Consider the following 21,865-nt stretch of genomic DNA (forward strand, 5'->3'; position numbering starts at 1 on the left):
CTAAAGCAGTGTCTGGAACATAGCAGATGCTCAATAAATATTTGTTTAATGAACAAAAACCACAGACCAGTCTGACCATTTCCGGAGCACATGGCTCTACGAAGGTTACTCCAGTTGTGTGAAGATCTTGGCAACGAGACATGTACTTGACGAGGATGCTCCAAAGCAAAGCAGGAACATGTCCAAGTTTTGATAAAGTCATATTTTAAAGAAAATGTTCTCAACCTAGTTACACACCATCTGACTTTTTTTTTTTTTTTAGCCAAACACATATTCTTTAACTTCATTACCTTCATTCTTTCACTGGCAAGAAAATTGCTACACAAGAAGCACTGGGGTTTTCACACTTTCAGCAATGAAAGAAAATCTTATTGTTCTTTTCTTTAATACTTTCTAACTTAAGCTAGGCTGGATGTAAACAAATATTGTTACACAAAACCCTAACAAAAGGGTGTATTTAATTTAATCCCATGGAAAATAAAGTCAAAACGTGAACATGGTTTATCACCTACTATGCACAACGGTGTTATGTACTATTCTACACGTAAATTAGTACAGCACAACGAACTGAAACCCTACCTTCATACATGTTTAAACTGAAAAATATTTCCTCCGAAAATAATTCTTAGGGAAAGAAGAAGAAAGTCAAAGAAAAAGAACTTTGGTACCTGCCTTTGGGACTCTCAAAAGGTCCACTTGAATCCCAAGAAAAGGACCTTAGCTAAAGACAAAACACTTAATGGGAGGGGGAGGATAGGGGACAGGGGGGCTCCTCTGAAAGATGCTGTCACTGGGAAACTGGAAAGAAAAGACTATTGTGGCCCTACAACAGGAAGTCTTTGCAGAATGGAAAGAAAGCAACAGGTCCATTATAAGTGAGAGATGACGCAAGAAGTATCTTCCATCTAGTGATGGTAGTATGTAATCCCAGTGATGACATATGCTGTGTGCTGTGCTTAGTCACTCAGTCATGTCTGACTCTTTGTGACCCCATGACTGTTGCCCACCAGACTCCTCTGTCCGCAGGGATTCTCCAGGCAAGAATACTGGAGTGGGTTGCTATTTCCTTCTCCAGGTGATCTTCTCAACCCAGGGATCGAACCCAGGTCTCCCGCATCACAGGTGGATTCTTTACTAAGCTACCAGGGAAGCCCAAATCCTGGCCAAAATCATCTGAGGTCCTGCGAGAGGGGTAAACCTCCAGGATTATCCAGCTGAATTCTTCCTTGTGTGAGTACAGTGCACTAATCAGTCAGCCTCAACTGGGTGAAGCATTACTCTGGTAATGCTTTCCTTTCATGAATCTCTGGGTCTTGGGTATCAGGCTAAAGCCATTACCTAAGCTTTCTAGTTCCAGAGATCATTGTGTTTAGTACCATGAAATATGAAAGGAAAGCTCCTAAACTGTTTGACATGTGTAACTGCTGCTTTTGGAAGAGACGGGGAACAGCCAGGGGAACATTAGTATAATTACACCTCTCTGGGGCACAGGCACTAATCTACTTTTCTTGAGTTTTGACCTTTCTTGAGTTTTGACCTTTTTCTTGAGTTTTGACCTTTCTAAAACTCCTTCAGGATATAGTTTCTGTTTTAAGCCCATACATATATATCCCTTCGGAGAAGGCAATGGCACCCCACTCCAGTACTCTTGCCTGGAAAATCCCATGGATGGAGGAGCCTGGTAGGCTGCAGTCCATGGTGTTGCTGGGAGTCGGACACGACTGAGCAACTTCACTTTCACTTTTCACGTTCATGCACTGGAGAAGGAAATGGCAACCCACTCCAGTGTTCTTGTCTGGAGAATCCCAGGGACGGTGGAGCCTGGTGGGCTGCCGTCTATGGTGTTCCACAGAGTCGGACACAACTGAAGTGACTTAGTATATATATCCCTTAAGGCAATACTGATTTAGACTAATCTAGCCCAACATCTATACCTAAAAATAATTGTCATGTATCTTTCAACCGATCAGAATCTGTCTGATGCCCAGACCAATTATTCTTCTTGATTCCAAACATGTCTTTCTTCTTGATTTGCACGTGACATTTCCTTTCCCCAGAAAAGATCAGAGCTTCGTGGAGAGACAGTCGGCCTCACATGTGTTTGGAAAGCAGAGAAAAGCCTTGTGTGTCGACAAGCTTTGCCACATTCCAACTCCAAATGCTGTCTGTCTCAGCAAACAAAAGCTCTCTGGATGGGAGCCAGGAGCCCCAGCGATGAAAGCTCAGACTGGCTCATGTGTCCTTGCACATGAAGGATTCCAGTCTGTGGAAGGGATTATTAACTGGAGAAGACAAATTACTTTCTTTCTGTGGATCACTGTTTAACATTCAAGATAGGGGTTCCAGTGGGTCTCCTGGCAGATCAGGGTCCCATCTGTTCTCTGTTCAGCAACTGTGATGTGTTGAGACACAGCATATTTGTAATTGGGAGCAGTGAAGCAGCTGTTCCTCTAGTCTTGCGACCCTCTCGCACCAGGGCTGGGAAGGAGTGGGAGGCCATGTGGAATGAACAGCTAGCTGCTTCATTAAGCTGGAAGATGATTCTTAACAGTCAGGGGAAAAAGATATCAATATTTTGGAAAGAACAACTGCTAAATATGTCTCTCTCTAAAATTATTGTTCTTTATTATATCTTTTAAATGACTTTTAAAGCGTGTCATAAATGAATGGTTATTAACTTACTGGGGACAGAGTTTCAACTTGGGAAAACTTTTAACAGTTCTGGGGTGGCGATGGTTACAAAAAAGGTATATGTACTTAATACCACTGAATTATGTACATAAAAATGACTAAAATGGTAAATTTTATGTTATGTATATTTTACCACTATTTTTTTAAAAAGCTTGTCATAGAAGTCTTCTCTTGGGTAAGTAGGGTCCAACAATACCAGAAATTAGTGTGATAAGATAAATTATGAAAAAAGTGAGAAGACTGGAGATTTTAATATTCTAGAGCTAATTGCTCTTATAGTTTCCGACTAGTTGAGTAGCACTGTTACATGTCTGGATATTAGCTAGCAAAATTCTTAAAAGACAAGGACTTGAATGAGACTGCTATTAAATTTCAGCAATTAATATATGACCAACACATTAAATATATAGTTTTGATTTTCTTTTGTGTCAACAGCACAATTTATAAGTAAATGTCATTATTTGGTATTTTAATGTATCACTCATATTTCTACTACACAAGAAGGTTCATATAAGACTCCTACCTTTACTTAGTAGTGTGTTGGAGAGAATTTAATTGCCAGAAGTACATAAGATGTATTGAAACACTGAACAGTACCACAGAAGAAATTGATGCTGTCTCTTTATTTGGAAATTATTATTTTTTAAAATGATGAAGAGCTACTTTTCTAGGACGTAGCTGTGGGAAAGAGGTAGGGAAAACTGAATGACTTTTAATCTATTCACTGGTGGACTCAGTGAGCTAGGAAATGTTACAGTTGAAGGCATTTTCTCACTAAACTGGAGAGTTATCTGTTGATTTATTTATTCTACTATCTCTTGGTCACAAAACCCATGTAAACTCTAGGACAACTAAAACAATTATTTCAGAAGAATTCTGACAGCATGGTATCACATTAATAATATAATATTATTATATAAATATAATTCGGAGAAGGCAATGGCACCCGCACTCCAGTACTCTTGCCTGGAAAATCCCATGGACAGAGGAGCCTGGTAGGCTGCAGTCCCTGGGGTCGCTAGGAGTCGGACACGACTGAGCAACTTCACTTTCACTTTTCACTTTCATACTTTGGAGAAGGAAATGGCAACCCACTCCAGTGTTCTTGCCTGGAGAATCCCAGGGACAGGGGAGCCTAGTGGGCTGCCGTCTATGGGGCGCACAGAGTCGGACATGACTGAAGTGACTTAGCAGCAGCAGTAGCAGCAATCATATATTAAAATTGTAATAACCAATAAAACCCTTAGGACTTTGTTAAGATTTGTCTTTACTGTCTTGCAAAAGAAATAGCATCAGTGTCAAGGAACTTTCTGATTCTGCCAGGATAGAGCTATTCAAATAGATGGTGACAAGAAATGGATAAACAGGTTCTGCAGAGTCCATTTCAGCTCAGTGCAAGTCAAGACTTATCTGTCACAAGTACTTTTATTATTTTATCAAACAGGGAGCCAAATGGTTGGGCTACAATATTGTCTTTGTTGTTGTTCTAGTAGAATGACATGTTCTATTAGATGACTGACAAACATTGGAAATGTTTCCCCAACTTTAGCCACACAAATACCACTATATATATATTACTTATCCACATAGTACCTGTACTATTACTCATTTGATATATTTCTTTAAATAGATTTCATTTTTTACTCCTTAAATCCATTATTCAAATAGGAAACTGCATATTAGCATGAAAACAGAAAACAAGCTATAGATTTGTGAAGTAATGGTGTTGCTGTATTGATTATATATTTTGCTTTTACATGAATAGTACTATCAAATTAAAAATATTCATCCACTTAGCCCTTAAATCACCCAGTGGTACTTTGGAAAACACTGGCTTAAGGTCTACCAAATCTTCTGGTTACTACTAAGTCATTTTATTTGTAATCATATGCCATGATTTTCTATGTATGAAAGCACAAATGACACAAAACACTGAATCCAAGAAAGTATCCCAGAAATGAACACCAGATGAACATCAGATTTTGTGAATGAGTCACTAACTACAGAAATAGTAATATCATTTTCATTTCAGTGGAGCTTGTATAGTATTAGTTCTTTCAGAAATACAACCTTGGTTAATCATCACAGTAGCCCTAAGAGATTAGCATTGCATCTGCTGTTGTGTGATGCATGACGCATAGTAGGTACTTAGAAAATACGGAGTAAATCAAGATCGTAGAAACTCTGCTCTATATAACATTACAATCGCTCCCAGTTCTAAGATGTTTCATCTTATAAACATGTAGCATATGACACTGGTGGCTTTAACAAACATTCGTTTTAAAGGGGTATTTAATTGCTTATACTTTATGAATGGGTGATCCTTGTTATATTGTAATCTGAAAGCCAATATATCAGCCCACATTAGGCCATTAGAGGCCATTGTGTATCCTAACCCTCAAAGGCGAAGCTACCCTTTGAGGGTTCAGGCTACACAATGGCTGCGGGGACTGTGGTCCTGGAGTTAAACTGCCGATATTGGTTCACAGATCAGAAAAAATTTAGATACTTTCTGACGGGTTACATTTCAGTGGATGTCTAAAAATACCATCAGTTTGAATATATCCTCTCCAAGAGCCGACCCTTTTCTCTGGTATGAAGGGTGACAGGTATGAGATTGCGTGGCTGTGTGAAGACTTGTGTTTTTCCCACGTGAGCCGTCACAACTGTTTGAAGTCGTGTGTGGTCTCCTCCTATCATGTGGGTTGGAAAACTCTGGTGAGACCGTGTGGACAGAATATGGACGTTAGAGCCCAACACTCCTGAGACACAGTCCCTACTCCACCAATCATTGCTGTGTGGCCTTGGAAAGGCATTTCTCCAACCTTCAGTTCTTTCATATGAAAAATGGATACTTTCACTTACAAGTCATTGTAAGGGTGTGTTATTGTTTGAATATTCATTTCCCCTCTTTGCAAATGGATATGTTGAAATCCTAACCCCTACTATGATGGTAATTAGAGGTATGATCTTCGGGAGGGGTTAGGTCCTGAGGGCCAAGCTCTCATAGGTGGGATGCGTAGCCTTATAAGAGTCCTCTGACAGCTCACTTGCCTCGTCTGCTGTGTAAGGACACAGCAAAAAGACTGCTGACTGTGAACTAGGAAGTGAGCCCTCAGCCGACCTCAAATCTGCCAGCACCTTATCTTGAGCTTCTCAGCCCTCAGAACTGTAAGAAATAAATGTCTGTGTGTTGATTTTATATCCTGCAACTTTACTATATTCATTGATGATCTCTAGTAATTTTCTGGTGGAGTCTTTAGGGTTTTCCATGTAGAGGATCATGTCATCTGCAAAGAGTGAGAGTTTTACTTCTTCTTTTCCAATTTGGATTCCTTTTATTTCTTTTTCTGCTCTGATTGCTGTGGCCAAAACTTCCAGAACTATGTTGAATAGTAGCGGTGAAAGTGGACACCCTTGTCTTGTTCCTGACTTTAGGGAAATGCTTTCAATTTTTCACCACTGAGGATAATGTTTGCTGTGGGTTTGTCATAGATAGATGTGTATAACGGACTTTTGGACTCAGAGGGAGAGGGAGAGGGTGGGATGATTTGGGAGAATGACATTCTAACATGTATACTATCATGTGAATTGAATCGCCAGTCTATGTCTGACGCAGGATGCAGCATGCTTGGGGCTGGTGCATGGGGATGACCCAGAAAGATGTTATGGGGAGGGAGGTGGGAGGGGGGTTCATGTTTGGGAATGCATGAAAATAAATAAATAAATAAATAAATAAATAAATAAATAAATAAACAAAAACAAAAAAAAATAAAAATAAAAAAAAAAAGAAATAAATGTCTGCTATTTAAGCCTCTGAGTCTATGGTATTTTTGTTATAGCAGCTCAAACTGACTAAGGATATAAAGGTCCCAGCACAGTGCCTGCACATGGTAAACACTCCATCAATGATCAGTAGATGTTATTATTTCCCTAGAAGAATAACTGTTAAAGTAATTTAAAGAACAAGACAAAGACAGAAAACTCCACGCCATATTATCTGTAGGTAACCCTGGGCACAGCACAGCAAAATTTGCAGCCTCTGCATTGTTATACATAGGAATAAAAAGATATAATCTGGAAAAGATTTTATGCGGTTAGAAAATTGAAAGATGTCCTGAGACCCTTTAGAAAGTTTGCATTGAAACAGGTGAAATAAATGATGGAAAAAAGGGAGACCCTAGAAAAATTTACTGTTAAAAAAAAATCAGAATGCTCTGTGTTGTTCACCAGAGAATCTGATACTCTGTGGTCAAGTATTTTCTGGGAATAAATATTGAACACACCAAGAAGTTTTTACATTACAATTTTTGTTATGAAGTTTCACCCCAGTCAGCTGAAATATTCTTCAAACTTTTCAGAGAGACAAAGAAAACACAATCATACCATTTTCTTTAAACAAAGCCACACCAAGTAAACTAACATGTGCCCCTACATGTAAATAAAGGAGCAAAATCATGAGTAATGGAATATCTACAGGGTGTACTTTTGTCAGATTTTCATAGATTTTGTCTTTAGGCAGGAGGGAGAATGTCATCCACAAGTTGATTAAGCTTAAACTCAACCATCCTTTGAAGTACATAAACAGACAAGTAGCTATAGTTATTCTCATTTTCTAGATGACATTACTGAGACCTAGAGATTTGAAGTAACTTTTTCAAGGTCTCATACCTAGTGAGTGGGGAACCTTGACTCCAAAGTTCATAGGTCTGTTACATCCTGGCTTGGTAACCCTCCCTTGCTCTTTTCAGAGACTCTCTCCCTCCACGGCTCCCTATTTTTGTTTTGTCCTCTCTTCCGTGTCCAAGACATTGCACAGACTGTTACCCAGAAAATTCCCCTGTGCTACTCTACCACGGCACAACCCTCTTCTCAGATCTGTTGTTACCAGATTTTTTGGTGTCCCTGAAAAATGGAAGAGAAGCTATCAACTCCCTCCCCAGAAAAATGTACATATAGACAACATCGTGATTATAATGGACTCAAACTAAAGCTGATTTATTCTTGATATTTCTCTATTCCTCTCGTAATTTAGCTTCTCCCCATTACTACATTTTCTATGGGTCTTGCTAATTAAGTGGCTATTCTTACATGTATCAGGGAGGGCTTATTGGTTCATTTATTCCTTCCAAGGACTTTTTTGAGCCTCTGTAGTGTGTAAGATACAACAGTAAGTCCTGTGGGGATTCATGCAGGAATTTGATAGTATTCTGCCCTCATGAGGCTTCCCTCATAGCTCAGTCAGTAAAGAATCTGCCTGCAATGCAGGAGACCCGGGTTTGATTCCTGGGTTGGGAAGATTCTCTGGAGAAGGAAATGGCAACCCACTCCAGTATTCTCCCTGGAGAATCCCATGGACAGAGGAGACTGGCAGGTTACAGTCCATGGTATCACAAGAGTCGGACATGACTTAGTGACTAAACCACCACCTACCCTCATTACCAGAGAAGGCAATGGCACCCCACTCCAGTACTCTTGCCTGGAAAATCCCATGGATGGAGGAGCCTGGTAGGCTGCAGTCCATGGGGTCACTGAGGGTCGGACATGACTGAGTGACTTCACTCTCACTTTTCACTTTCATGCATTGGAGAAGGAAATGGCAACTCACTCCATGTGTTCTTGCCTGGAGAATCCCAGGGATGGGGGAGCCTGGTGGGCTGCCGTCTATGGGGTCGCACAGAGTCGGACACGACTGAAGCGACTTAGCAGTAGCAGCCCTCATTACACTGCCAATCAGTTAATGAGGCTCATTTTTCGTTTGCTGATTTATCTCTTTTCACTAGATTCAGTGTTGAAAGGCCATGAAGCTGCCACTGCAGCAGCCTCTTGCTACCATGAGAGGACAGACTGTGATCGGAGCCAACTCAGAAAAACCAGAGCAGAGAGGTGGAAAGGAGGAGGTCCCAGTGACATGGTTTTATCCTCTACATCAAGCTGTGCCTCAAGTCAGCCCTAAAATGGCATTTTTTTCCTGTTACAAAGAGCAATAAACTATCTCCAACCAAAATAGTCTTAACATATACACATCTTTTAATTATCTTTTTAACTTCATTGTCTTTCCAGATATAGCCTCACACTCTCTTAGAATCTTCTACTCAGTGCTGGAAGTAGAAATCTGATCTACCTATAAACAAAGGCTGAATCTCTTCAACAGCTACCCTAGCTGATGCAACACTGTCCCAGCATCTCTGAAGTAACGGAAAGAAAAGAGGTCAGTGGTGGGACCAAGCTTCACATCATCTTCTTAGACAAGGGTGCGTTTAGGATCCAAGGCCAAATGGATACTCAAATGGATAGTGGCTGGAACCAAGTGTTCTTGAAAAGACCCATGTCAAAACTGCCAGGAGGGATGCAAGTAGAAAATCTACGTGAGTTCTATCTCTGTAGTACAAGTACTAGGGGAAAAGAGTGTAGTCATAGATCATCAGCCAGAGAGTACAGTGCCCAAAAAGGTGAGATGCAAAAGAGCCAGTGCTTAGATATCTGTCATAACAGAAGGTGTCCAAGAAGGAATTTGAAGAAACACTAAACATTTTAGAAGTTATTTTCTTTTAATCCATCCTCCACTCACTCTGGCTAAAGGATCCTGACGATGCTGGGCAGAAGAGGAAGTAAAACAAAGAAAGTTCAAGCACAGACAGTCTTCTCTTTTATCGTCTCCAAACTATGAATCAGGCCCATGCTGAGGGGGAAAGATGATTCGATGGAATGAGAAACTGAAGTTGTCATTTGAATTGGACATCTTAACACCTCTGAATGTGTGACTGCTCCACTACCTCAACAGGACTGGGAAACCGTGGGATCTGCAGGGGTGGGAAAGGGAGAATTCTCTAGGGTATGTTTGAAGAGAGTGTTGGAAAGAAAATACAAAGCTGTTGCTGACTGCACCCTACCAAGTTGAGTCAATACAGCCAATATTTTTTTGTTGTATTGCTGCTGTGTGGTGTTATTCCCTAGGCTTATTTTTGAGGTAGACCATAAGAAACAACACTATGCCACTCTCTGTAAGGACCCTTCAGGAAATATCTCTTTCATATTAATATCAGGGATAGTTCTGAGTTGCTGGACCAAATGATGTACTTTTATCCAACTGGTATTCCTAGAGAAATTGAGAGCCTCAGTGGAAAAGGTCTATTCTTCAAGGAGTATTTTGTCTTGGACATTGTTTGCAATCACTGACACATGGTGATAATAAGAAGCAGAACAACTTTTAGTCTGGTTTAGTGTAGTTTACACATTTTCTACAGAAAAATGTACCCCTTTATTGCCTCCATCCCTTGGTGGACTGCTTCATCTGTTTCTATCCTAAGAACACAGTAAATCATGTTTTACAGATGACTTTTCCATCTTTTTCAGCTTCTGGAAAGTGAGGACTCACACTGATACATCTTCCCTGTCTGCCAGATATTACTATACTAGGCCTCAGTCCTGGGCTTCATTTTAGACCACTATTTTATTATTTTCATTTTTGCCCATCTCCGTTTTATTTTGAAACCTTACTTCTAATTATCTTTGTTTGCACATGTTTGTAAGCTCATTTAAATCCTTTTTGCATCTAGATAATGAGCAATTTAATAAACAGAAAGAATGAGTTTAAATGCACATACTGAATTACCTTTCCCATGTGTGTAATATCCCACATGCAGTTCACTCTAGACACCTTAGTTCTCACATATCACAATGCAGTAAACAACCCCTAGAAAGCTATTTCGGGTTTCCTTAGGAAACAGCACCATGTGGCATAACTCACCTACCCCAGTAGTGTGATCTCCCTTTGGTCCAGTGTAGGAGGTGGGAGTTTCTCCCCTCCTCCTCTGCCAACTGCTCCGGTTTCTTCTCTCCTGAGTAAATACACATTCATCTTGTTCGAAAGTACACTCTCCTGGTGGAGGTAGGAGCTTCTCTGCAAGGAAACAGCAGGTGTTGTGACTGCTGAGGCTCTTTCAATGAATGTATATTCCAAGGCTCACTGGAAACCCACACTAATGTGTGGTTATCATCTGGCCACATGCGCCACATAGAGAGGCAATCCAACTATCAGCACTGCCTCTAAGCCAAGCTCTTGCCTCTGGCTAGAGTCTGGACTTCACCCCGGTTCTGCCATAGAGGCAGAGAACAATCAGAATACTAGATCCAAAAGTACTGGAACACTTTGAGAAAGCAACTTTCTCTGACTTGTGAATTTATTTGTATGAATGAGATTATAAAACTCTCTGACAGTTGGAGGTATATTGCCTTTATGGAAACATAAAAATAATAAAATCGCAAGCAGGAGGTTTCTTCAGAAATCCAGAATGAGCGAAGGAAATCCTCAGAGCAAAGCTATCTATAGTCGCTTTGGAAAAGGGAGAGAATGTGAAAGAATTAAATGTGATTTTAGAGACAGATTAATACATGTGCAGCAGGTTACTGAACTTTTCTGTGCCTCGGCATTCTTATTTGTAATGTGGGAATATTAATGGCATCCATCTCAGGGGGTTGTGAGGATTAAATGAGATGATGTATGTAAAACATTTAGATGTAAAACTCAATAGATATTAGCTAAGTAAATATTAGAACTTGGTGTTTTTCTACCTGGAGGCTTATTTTCCATTTTCAAAAACAAATGTTTCTGACTTTGGGTGCTATCTTCAATAACTCTAATAATGATTATATTAGAGTGGTGCCACCTCCCAACTTCCTGGGAACTTCTTTGGCTGAACTTGGTTGTACCTTCCTACATCTAGATTCTCCAATAAACAACCCATCTTTTCCTTCTCTAGCATGATAATTATTTTACTTCATTTTATTTTACATATACTATAAGCTAATGAAGGTTCATTCTCTTTTCTATGCCTTGCGTGTAGAGTTTTTTATCTTGTTTTATGTTGTCCTTGCAGTGCCACACAAATCAAGGGACTACAAATTGTCTTTTAATTAAATAAACATGGAGATTATTCTCCAGTGCCAGATAGATACCACAATATGCCTGCTTGTTAAAGAAATGGATACCTTGCGACTTAGGATGCAGTGGTAATTAATAGATAGATACCAATGATCTGGGTTGAGGTACGTATAATTTTCTCATTAGACATAATGTCCAACACATAGCCATAATATTTGTCACTATCATCAATGCTTGGTCCATTGTTTCATTGTCATTTAATCCACTTAGAAAATATTTATTTTATTATGATTTAGAAATGATGTGCTTAGCCTAGTATAGTATAACAATTTCATCAATATAGCTTGAAAATCTGCATTCAAGTAAGGGAAAAACAGTAATCATAACAAGAGTAATTATCAAAGAAGGTATCTGTTTTTAAAGCACTGCTTTGTGCCAGCTCCAAAGCTAGGGTGTTTATATGCGTTATCCTCACTACTCAAGTAGGTATTACCACCTCTCTTAGAGATGAGAATATAGGGGTCAAGTCATGTGCAAAGTCATACATTGCATTTAAGTCATCACTTCTAAATGAGAGAGGCACTTCTGGCAAGCAAAGCAAAGGACAGACTAGCAGAGATTAAACCCATGTGGTATATTATTAGAGAAACAGGACATGCCAAGAATTGGCCAGGGAAACAAAGAAAGCTGAAATGACAGTCATCTTACCTGGAGACCAGCAGCTTCCCAATTCTATTGTAATGTCATCCAAGGCTACTAGACCACAGTCCCATAAACTTTTGCACAGGCTCATGAAAACCACCTGCAATGAAGAAAAATAAAGCTATGAGTTCAGTTAACTGAAAATTGGAAACTCTTACATCCTGGGATGTACATAGCACAACAGGAGTATAGAAGCAAACTACAGGCATGTCTTCACTGTCTGTGAACTACAGATACAGTGGCATGAGTAATGGTTAACCATTTATATATGACCCGGAATCACTTATTTTTTCAGCAGAGTCAAGCTCACAATGATACAGTGTATACACTAATGCTGAAATTAGTTTGCATTCTTTACTGAGAGAGGAAGGCAAGAGGTTAACTGGTTGACAGAGGAAAATCTGTCAGCTTTTAAATATTTTCCCCCAAATAGTCCACAAAGTGTATACAGGATTGATGGCAGTCCAAGCATTTTTACAAACATTTCCAGTGCAGACAGTACTGATTTTTTGGAAGTGACTTTCTTACAACGTGGTTCATTCATCTGGTGAATGAAGTCTCAGCGATTTGCCACCTGAAGACTCAAGTTCCATTTCCAAATAAAGATCTATATCCCTGAGTGTTATCACTAATAAAAGCCCTAAATGCAGTTATTTTATCAAGTCAAACATTTTGCATGTGAAGGAAAAATAAATCTCTACAACAAATTATTAAGTTCATTGTGCCAAAAAGAGAGAAATGTTTTGGATTTCTTAAATCAATTTAAAAGTCTCCTTTTCATATACAGGATGAGCAAAGAGCACTTTTCGAAACATTTTTGTTAGATTTTCACTGCACTTTGCAGTGTACAAAGTTGCTTCACATGTATAACCTAATGTTTAATGAGCACAAAGTCTCTAGTCCATGCTCAGTCCCTCAAATACAAATCTTAATTCAAAAACAAAGAGATACAATGAAAGAACAACCCAAATTATGAGCAATGAGAACATTTGATTTTTATAGGTTCTTCAACGTAAAAAGCCTAAAAAAATTTTTTAGGTTCTTAAACCTTTTTTAGGTTCAGGATGCAATGTCTTCAATTTACTTGCGCTATTAGTAGGATCCCTTTGGTCTTTGATGATCAGAGCCACCAGAATATAGAATTTATTTAAAAAGAAGCTGAAAAAATCACATGACAGTTTATCACTATGCAAAATATAAAATGTCTTAGGCCAATATCTTCAGAATAACTAATTATAAGATGTGTAAAAGTTTACTGAACTGGATTCATATTACTATAAATTATAAGAAAAAGACAGTTTAGAGATGTAATAATACATAGCTATGTGTGTGTGTGTTAGTAGCTCAGTCATGTCTGACTCTTTGCAACGCCATGAACGGTAGCCTGCCACACTCCTCTGTCCATGAAATTCTCCAGGCAAGAATACTGGAGTTGGTTGTTATTGCTTTCCAGGAGATCTTCCTGACCCAGGGATTGAAGCTGGGTCTCCTGCATTGCAGGCAGACTTTTGACCCTCTGAGCGACCAAGGGAGCCCTAATATAAAACTGTATGCATCAATATTTACAAGGAATGAACTAAAAGGGGTGTTTCATTTTTTTTCATTTAACTTTTGTTAATTTTCTTATCTTTATAGATTCTAGGGATGATCTGACTATGTAAAATATATTATTTGCAGGATTTATACATAGGAACTTATTCTCCATTTACAAAGCAGAGGTCTATGTCATCAGCCCTGAGTGCAATTCCATTTTTATCAGCAATTTTTCTTGTTCTATGGAAGGAATAGTAATCTGCCTTGTAATTTACTGAATTAATTGTGCTGCAGAGAAAAATCTTGGCTTTCTTTTCCTTTGGCAGCTTTAAAGTCTATTTTTGACATGAACAGTGAAAAAGCACTTTTTCAAAAAGATTCTGTGGTACTGAAATGATTCACCATATAAATTATTACCTAAATAAGACTCAAACATATGGCATGTAAACATATCCTAAAGAGGAGAAATGTTATCACGCTTTCACATGTTTACTACACCATTATTTCATAATGACCATAAAACCAAGGAAGCAAGCAAACAAACAGCCCAAGATTTCAAAAACAGAAGAAATACACAAATCATGGTGCTGCAATCTAAAAAACAGGCCATTATTAACTCTGATGATTTGCAAATATTATTTAGTAGTAGAGAATATATTCCTCTCATAATGTTAAGTGATGAAAGCTGCTGATAATAATATTAAAATGAGATAAATTACATCTAACTCATCTAAAAATACATAGGAAAAAACCTTGAAAATTTACTAAATATATAACACTTTTATTAGGTTTGAGAAATTATGGGTATTGAATAGAATTTCCTTTTAGTTTCTAAACATTCTTTAATTTTGTTATATTTATAATTGAGAAAAAAGAAGGAATCAAGATATCTATAATTAAGTTGTGAAATAATGGGCTACTGTTTTTCAGATTGGCATTTTTTTTTTAGTTTTTTATTTTTTAAATTTTAAAATCTTTAATTCTTACATGCGTTCCCAAACATGAACCCCCCCTCCCACCTCCCTCCCCATAACATCTCTCTGGTTCATCCCCATGCACCAGCCCCAAGCATGCTGCATCCTGCGTCAGACATAGACTGGCGATTCAATTCTTACATGATAGTATACATGTTAGAATGTCATTCTCCCAAATCATCCCACCCTCTCCCTCTCCCTCTGAGTCCAAAAGTCCGTTATACACATCTGTGTCTCTTTCCCTGTCTTGCATACAGGGTCGTCATGCCATCTTCCTAAATTCCATATATATGTGTTAGTATACTGTATTGGTGTTTCTCTTTCTGGCTTACTTCACTCTGTTAATCGGCTCCAGTTTCATCCATCTCATCAGAACTGATTCAAATGAATTCTTTTTAACGGCTGAGTAATACTCCATTGTGTATATGTACCACAGCTTTCTTATCCATTCATCTGCTGATGGACATCTAGGTTGTTTCCATGTCCTGGCTATTATAAACAGTGCTGCGATGAACATTGGGGTACATGTGTCTCTTTCAATTCTGGTTTCCTCGGTGTGTATGCCCAGAAGTGGGATTGCTGGGTCATAAGGTAGTTCTATTTGCAATTTTTTAAGGAATCTCCACACTGTTCTCCATAGTGGCTGTACTAGTTTGCATTCCCACCAACAGTGTAGGAGGGTTCCCTTTTCTCCACACCCTCTCCAGCATTTATTGCTTGCAGATTTTTGGATTACAGCCATTCTGACTGGTGTGAAGTGGTACCTCATTGTGGTTTTGATTTGCATTTCTCTAATAATGAGTGATGTTGAGCATCTTTTCATGTGTTTGTTAGCCATCCGTATGTCTTCTTTGGAGAAATTTCTGTTTAGTTCTTTGGCCCATTTTTTGATTGGGTCGTTTATTTTTTTTGAATTGAGCTGCAGAAGTTGCTTGTATATTTTTGAGATTAGTTGTTTGTCAGTTGCTTCATTTGCTATTATTTTCTCCCATTCAGAAGGCTGTCTTTTCACCTTGCTTATATTTTCCTTGGTTGTACAGAAGCTTTTAATTTTAATTATATCCCATTTGTTTATTTTTGCTTTTATTTCCAGAATTCTGGGAGGTGGATCATAGAGGATCCTGCTGTGATTTATGTCTGAGAGTGTTTTGCCTAATGTTCTCCTCTAGGAGTTTTATAGTTTCTGATCTTACATTTAGATCTTTAATCCATTTTGAGTTTATTTTTGTGTGCGGTGTTAGGAAGTGATCTAGTTTCATTCTTTTACAAGTGGTTGACCAGTTTTCCCAGCACCACTTGTTAAAGAGATTGTCTTTACTCCATTGTATATTCTTGCCTCCTTTGTCAAAGATAAGGTGTCCATATGTGTGTGGATTTATCTCTGGGCTTTCTATTTTGTTCCATTGATCTATATGTCTGTCTTTGTGCCAGTACCATACTGTCTTGATGACTGTGGCTTTGTAGTAGAGCCTGAAGTCAGGCAGGTTGATTCCTCCAGTTCCATTCTTCTTTCTCAAGACTGCTTTGGCTATTCGAGGTTTTTTGTATTTCCATACAAATCTTGAAATTATTTGTTCTAGTTCTGTGAAAAATGTGGCTGATAGCTTGATAGGGATTGCATTGAATTTGTAAATTGCTTTGGGTAGTATACTCATTTTCACTATATTGATTCTTCCAATCCATGAACATGGTATATTTCTCCATCTATTAGTGTCCTCTTTGATTTCTTTCATCAGTGTTTTATAATTTTCTATATATAGGTCTTTAGTTTCTTTAGGTAGATATATTCCTAAGTATTTTATTCTTTTCGTTGCAATGGTGAATGGAATTGTTTCCTTAATTTCTTTTCTACTTTCTCATTATTCGTGTATAGGAATGCAAGGGATTTCTGTGTGTTGATTTTATATCCTGCAACTTTACTATATTCATTGATTAGCTCTAGTAATTTTCTGGTGGAGTCTTTAGGGTTTTCCATGTAGAGGATCATGTCATCTGCAAACAGTGAGAGTTTTACTTCTTCTTTCCGATTTGGATTCCTTTTATTTCTTTTTCTGCTCTGATTGCTGTGGCCCAAACTTCCAGAACTATGTTGAATAGTAGCGGTGAAAGTGGACACCCTTGTCTTGTTCCTGACTTTAGGGAAATGCTTTCAATTTTTCACCATTGAGGATAATGTTTGCTGTGGGTTTGTCATAGATAGCTTTTATTATGTTGAGGTATGTTCCTTCTATTCCTGCTTTCTGGAGAGTTTTTATCATAAATGGATGTTGAATTTTGTCAAAGGCCTTCTCTGCATCTATTGAGATAATCATATGGTTTTTATTTTTCAATTTGTTAATGTGGTGAATTACATTGATTGATTTGCGGATATTGAAGAATCCTTGCATCCCTGGGATAAAGCCCACTTGGTCATGGTGTATGATCTTTTAATGTGTTGTTGGATTCTGATTGCTAGAATTTTGTTGAGGATTTTTGCATCTATGTTCATCAGTGATATTGGCCTATAGTTTTCTTTTTTGTGACATCTTTGTCAGGTTTTGGTATTAGGGTGATGGTGGCCTCATAGAATGAGTTTGGAAGTTTACCTTCCTCTGCAATTTTCTGGAAGAGTTTGAGGAGGATAGGTGTTAGCTCTTCTCGAAATTTTTGGTAGAATTCAGCTGTGAAGCTGTCTGGACCTGGGCTTTTGTTTGCTGGAAGATTTCTGATTACAGTTTCAATTTCCGTGCTTATGATGGGTCTGTTAAGATTTTCTATTTCTTCCTGGTTCAGTTTTGGAAAATTGTACTTTTCTAGGAATTTGTCCATTTCTTCCACGTTGTCCATTTTATTGGCATACAACTGCTGATAGTAGTCTCTTATGATCCTTTGTATTTCTGTGTTGTCTGTTGTGATCTCTCCATTTTCATTTCTAATTTTATTGATTTGATTTTTCTCTCTTTGCTTCTTGATGAGTCTGGCTAATGGTTTGTCAATTTTACTTATCCTTTCAAAGAACCAGCTTTTGGCTTTGTTGATTTTTGCTATGGTCTCTTTTGTTTCTTTTGCATTTATTTCTGCCCTAATTTTTAAGATTTCTTTCCTTCTACTAACTCTGGGGTTCTCCAACTCTTCCTTTTCTATTGCTTTAGTTGTAGAGTTAGGTTATTTATTTGACTTTTTTCTTGTTTCTTGAGGTATGCCTGTATTGCTATGAACTTTCCTCTTAGCACTGCTTTTATAGTGTCCCACAGGTTTTGGGTTGTTGTGTTTTCATTTTCATTAGTTTCTATGCATATTTTGATTTCTTTTTTGATTTCTTCTGTGATTTGTTGGTTATTCAGAAGTGTGTTGTTCATCCTCCATATGTTGGAATTTTTAATGGTTTTTCTCCTGTAATTGAGATCTAATCTTAATGCATTATGGTCAGAAAAGATGCTTGGAATGATTTCGATTTTCTTGAATTTATCAAGTTTAGATTTATGGCCCAGGATGTGATCTATCCTGGAGAAGGTTCCATGAGCACTTGAAAAAAAGGTGAAATTCGTTGTTTTGGGGTGAAATGTCCTATAGATATCAATTAGGTCTAACTGATCTAATGTATCATTTAAAGTTTGCGTTTCTTTGTTAATTTTCTGTTTAGTTGATCTGTCCATAGGTGTGAGTGGGGTATTAAAGTCTCCCACTATTATTGTGTTATTGTTGATTTCCCCTTTCATACTTGTTAGCATTTGTCTTACATATTGTGGTGCTCCTATATTGGGTGCATATATATTTATAATTGTTATATCTTCTTCTTGGATTGTTCCTTTGATCATTATGTAGTGGCCTTCTTTGTCTCTTTTCACAGCCTTTGTTTTAAAGTCTATTTTATCAGATATGAGTATTGCCACTCCTGCTTTCTTTTGGTCTCTATTCGTGTGGTATATCTTTTTCCAGCCCTTCACTTTCAGATTGTATGTGTCCCTTGTTTTGAGGTGGGTCTCTTGTAAGCAGCATATAGAGGGGTCTTGTTTTGTATCCATTCGGCCAGTCTTTGTCTTTTGGTTGGGGCGTTCAACCCATTTACGTTTAAGGTAATTATTGATAAGTATGATCCCGTTACCATTTACTTTATTGTTTTGGGTTCGGGTTTATACACCCTTTCGTGTTTCCTGTCTAGAGGATATCCTTTAGAATTTGTTGGAGAGCTGGTTTGGTGGTGCTGAATTCTCTCAGCTTTTGCTTGTCTGTAAAGCTTTTGATTTCTCCTTCGTATTTGAATGAGATCCTTGCTGGGTACAGTAATCTGGGCTGTAGGTTATTGTCTTTCATCACTTTAAGTATGTCTTGCCATTCCCTCCTGGCCTGAAGAGTTTCTATTGATAGATCAGCTGTTATCCTTATGGGAATCCCCTTGTGTGTTATTTGTTGTTTTTCCCTTGCTGCTTTTAATATTTGTTCTTTGTGTTTGATCTTTGTTAATTTGATTAATATGTGTCTTGGGGTGTTTTGCCTTGGGTTTATCCTATTTGGAACTCTCTGGGTTTCTTGGACTTGGGTGATTATTTCCTTCCCCATTTTAGGGAAGTTTTCAACTATGATCTCCTCAAGGATTTTCTCATGATCTTTCTTTCTGTCTTCTTCTTCTGGGACTCCTATAATTCGAATGTTGGAGCATTTCATATTGTCCTGGAGGTCTCTGAGATTGTCCTCGTTTCTTTTAATTCGTTTTTCTTGTTTCCTCTCTGACTCATTTATTTCTACCATTCTATCTTCTATTTCACTAATCCTATCTTCTGCCTCCGTTATTCTACTATTTGTTGCCTCCAGAGTGTTTCTGATCTCATTTATTGTGTTATTCATTATATTTTGACTCTTTTTTATTTCTTCTAGGTCCTTGTTAAACCTTTCTTGCATCTTCTCAATCCTTGTCTCTAGGCTATTTATCTGTGTTTCCATTTTGATTTCAAGATTTTGGATCATTTTCACTATCAATATTTGGAATTCCTTCTCCGGTAGATTCCCTACTTCTTCCTCTTTTGTTTGGTTTGGTGGGCAACTCTCCTGTTCCTTTACCTGCTGAGTATTCCTCTGTCTCTTCATCTTGGTTATATTGCTGCGTTTAGGGTGGCCTTTTTATATTCTGGTAATTTGTGGAGTTCTCTTTATTATGGAGCTTCCTCACTTTGGGTGGGGTTCTATCAGTGGCTTGTCAAGGTTTCCTGGTTAGGGAGGCTTGTGTTGGAGTTTTGGTGGGTGGAGCTGGGTGTCTTCTCTCTGGAGTGCAGTGGAGTGACCCGTAATGGGTTATGAGACATCAAAGGTTTTGGGATAATTTTGAGCTGCCCGTATATTGAGGCTCAGGGGAGTGTTCCTGTGTTGCTGGAGAATTTGCATGGTATGTCTTGTTTTGGAACTTGTTGGCCCTTGGGTGGAGCTTGGTTTCAGTGTAGGTATGAAGGCATTTGATGAGCTCCTATTGCTTAATGTTCCCTGAATTCAAGAGTTCTCTAATGTTTTCAGGCTTTGGATTTAAGCTTCCTGCTTCTGGTTTTCAGTTTTATTTTTACAGTAGCCTCTAGACTTCTCCATCTATACAGCACCGATGATAAAAACATCTAGGTTAAAGATGAAAAGTTTCTCCACATTGAGGGACACTCAGAGAGGTTCACTGAGTTACAAGGAGAAGAGAAGATGGAGGGGGTAGTTAGAGGTAACTGGAATGAGATGTGGTGAGATCAAGAGAGGAGAGAGCAAGCTAGCCAGTAGTCACTTCCTTATGTGCGCTCTATAGTCTGAACCGCTCAGAGGTATTTACAGAGTTATACGGGGAAGAGGAGAGGGAGGAAGTAGACAGAGGTGACCAGGAGGATAAGAGAGAGGAATGAGTAGGAGAGAGACAAATCCTGCCAGTAACCAGTTCCTTAGGTGTTCTCTACCGTCTGGAACACACAGAGATTCACAGAGTTGGACAGAGAAGAGATGGGGGAGAAAAGAGACAGAGGCCACCTGGTGGAGAAAAAGGAGAGTCCAGAGGAGGAGAGAGTGGTCAAGCCAGTAATCTCGCTCTCAGGTAAACTTGGGTAGTGAAGTTTGGGTTTTTAAATGTACAAAATTGACAACAAAAACCTAAGAGCAAAGATTAAAAATCTGTTTTTGAAGACAATGGTCTGCTTTTCTGGTTGCCTGATGTCCTCTGCCAGCCTACAGAAGTTGTTTTGTGGAGTTTGCTCGGCGTTGAAATGTTCTTTTGAGGAATTTGTGAGGGAGAAAGTGATCTTCCCGTCCTATTCCTCCGCCATCTTTCCCTCCCCTCGGCATTGTTTATTGTAATAGCTATGAGGACACATGGCTATTGAAATTAAAATTAAGTAAAGTTAAAAATTTTCTTTCCTTAAGTGTGCTAACCACATTTCAAGTACCCGATAGCTATATATAACCAGTGATCAAGTGAGTTGGTCATAGCAGATTTGTAACATTTCCTTATTGCAGAAAGTTCCACCGGATAGAGCTTCATTTCGGACATTTCAAACAAATTTGTGAACTGTCATAGTGGGTTAAGTGAAACATTAAAGATATTCTGGACAACAGCAGGCCACTAGGTTATTACTGTCTTAGAACTCTTTCCGCACTTAGAGTACTGGCCAGACCACTTGTTGTTCTGTCTGATGTCTGAAGAAAGATTCACAGTCTGCTACGTACTATATTCCAACTATGGCCTCAAAGCGCAGATCTGTTTGGCAGCTGTCTATCAGCATTCTGACATACAAAAGAAACCTGACAAGATCATTTGTTTGCTCTAACACATTGGATTTCCACCCTGCTATTAATAGCGATGATAATGTCAGTTCCTATTCTTGTGCTGCCATCTTTCATTTTGAGGGCTACTTGAGGTGGAGAGGTTATTTTAGGGTAGTTGATGACTGGGTAAGCTTATGACTGGGCCTGGCTGCAATAGACAAAGAGAAAGCAAACATTTTGGTCTGTTCTTAAGAACTCTGTCCTGGGTCCTGTTAAGAATGTGACAAGAAAAAAATTCCCCATAGTCTAAATTCTTAAGGGGACTGACCTCTTGTTTAATTACAGATCTTAAAAAAAAAAAACCAACAACAGTGTTTAT

At 38.5% G+C, this 21,865-nt stretch overlaps 1 protein-coding gene across 4 annotated transcripts in view; it reads right to left on the reverse strand.

Annotated features, from left to right (window-relative positions):
* MAMDC2 (MAM domain containing 2) overlaps positions 1 to 21,865 on the reverse strand; it is a 170,517-nt gene that overhangs the window by 12,779 nt on the left and 135,873 nt on the right. For 3 of the 4 annotated variants that reach the window (XM_004004323.5, XM_060409383.1, XM_060409384.1), the window contains exons 10-11: positions 12,284 to 12,377; positions 10,442 to 10,594 (exon numbers count right to left, since the gene is read on the reverse strand). In XM_004004323.5, coding sequence (XP_004004372.1) covers positions 10,442 to 10,594; positions 12,284 to 12,377 — 247 coding nt within the window. The remainder of the gene's footprint in view (positions 1 to 10,441; positions 10,595 to 12,283; positions 12,378 to 21,865) is intronic. The other variant, XM_042243362.2, reaches the window with a different exon arrangement.

Source organism: Ovis aries, chromosome 2 (genome assembly GCF_016772045.2).
Source record: "Ovis aries strain OAR_USU_Benz2616 breed Rambouillet chromosome 2, ARS-UI_Ramb_v3.0, whole genome shotgun sequence".
Taxonomy (NCBI): domain Eukaryota; kingdom Metazoa; phylum Chordata; class Mammalia; order Artiodactyla; family Bovidae; genus Ovis; species Ovis aries.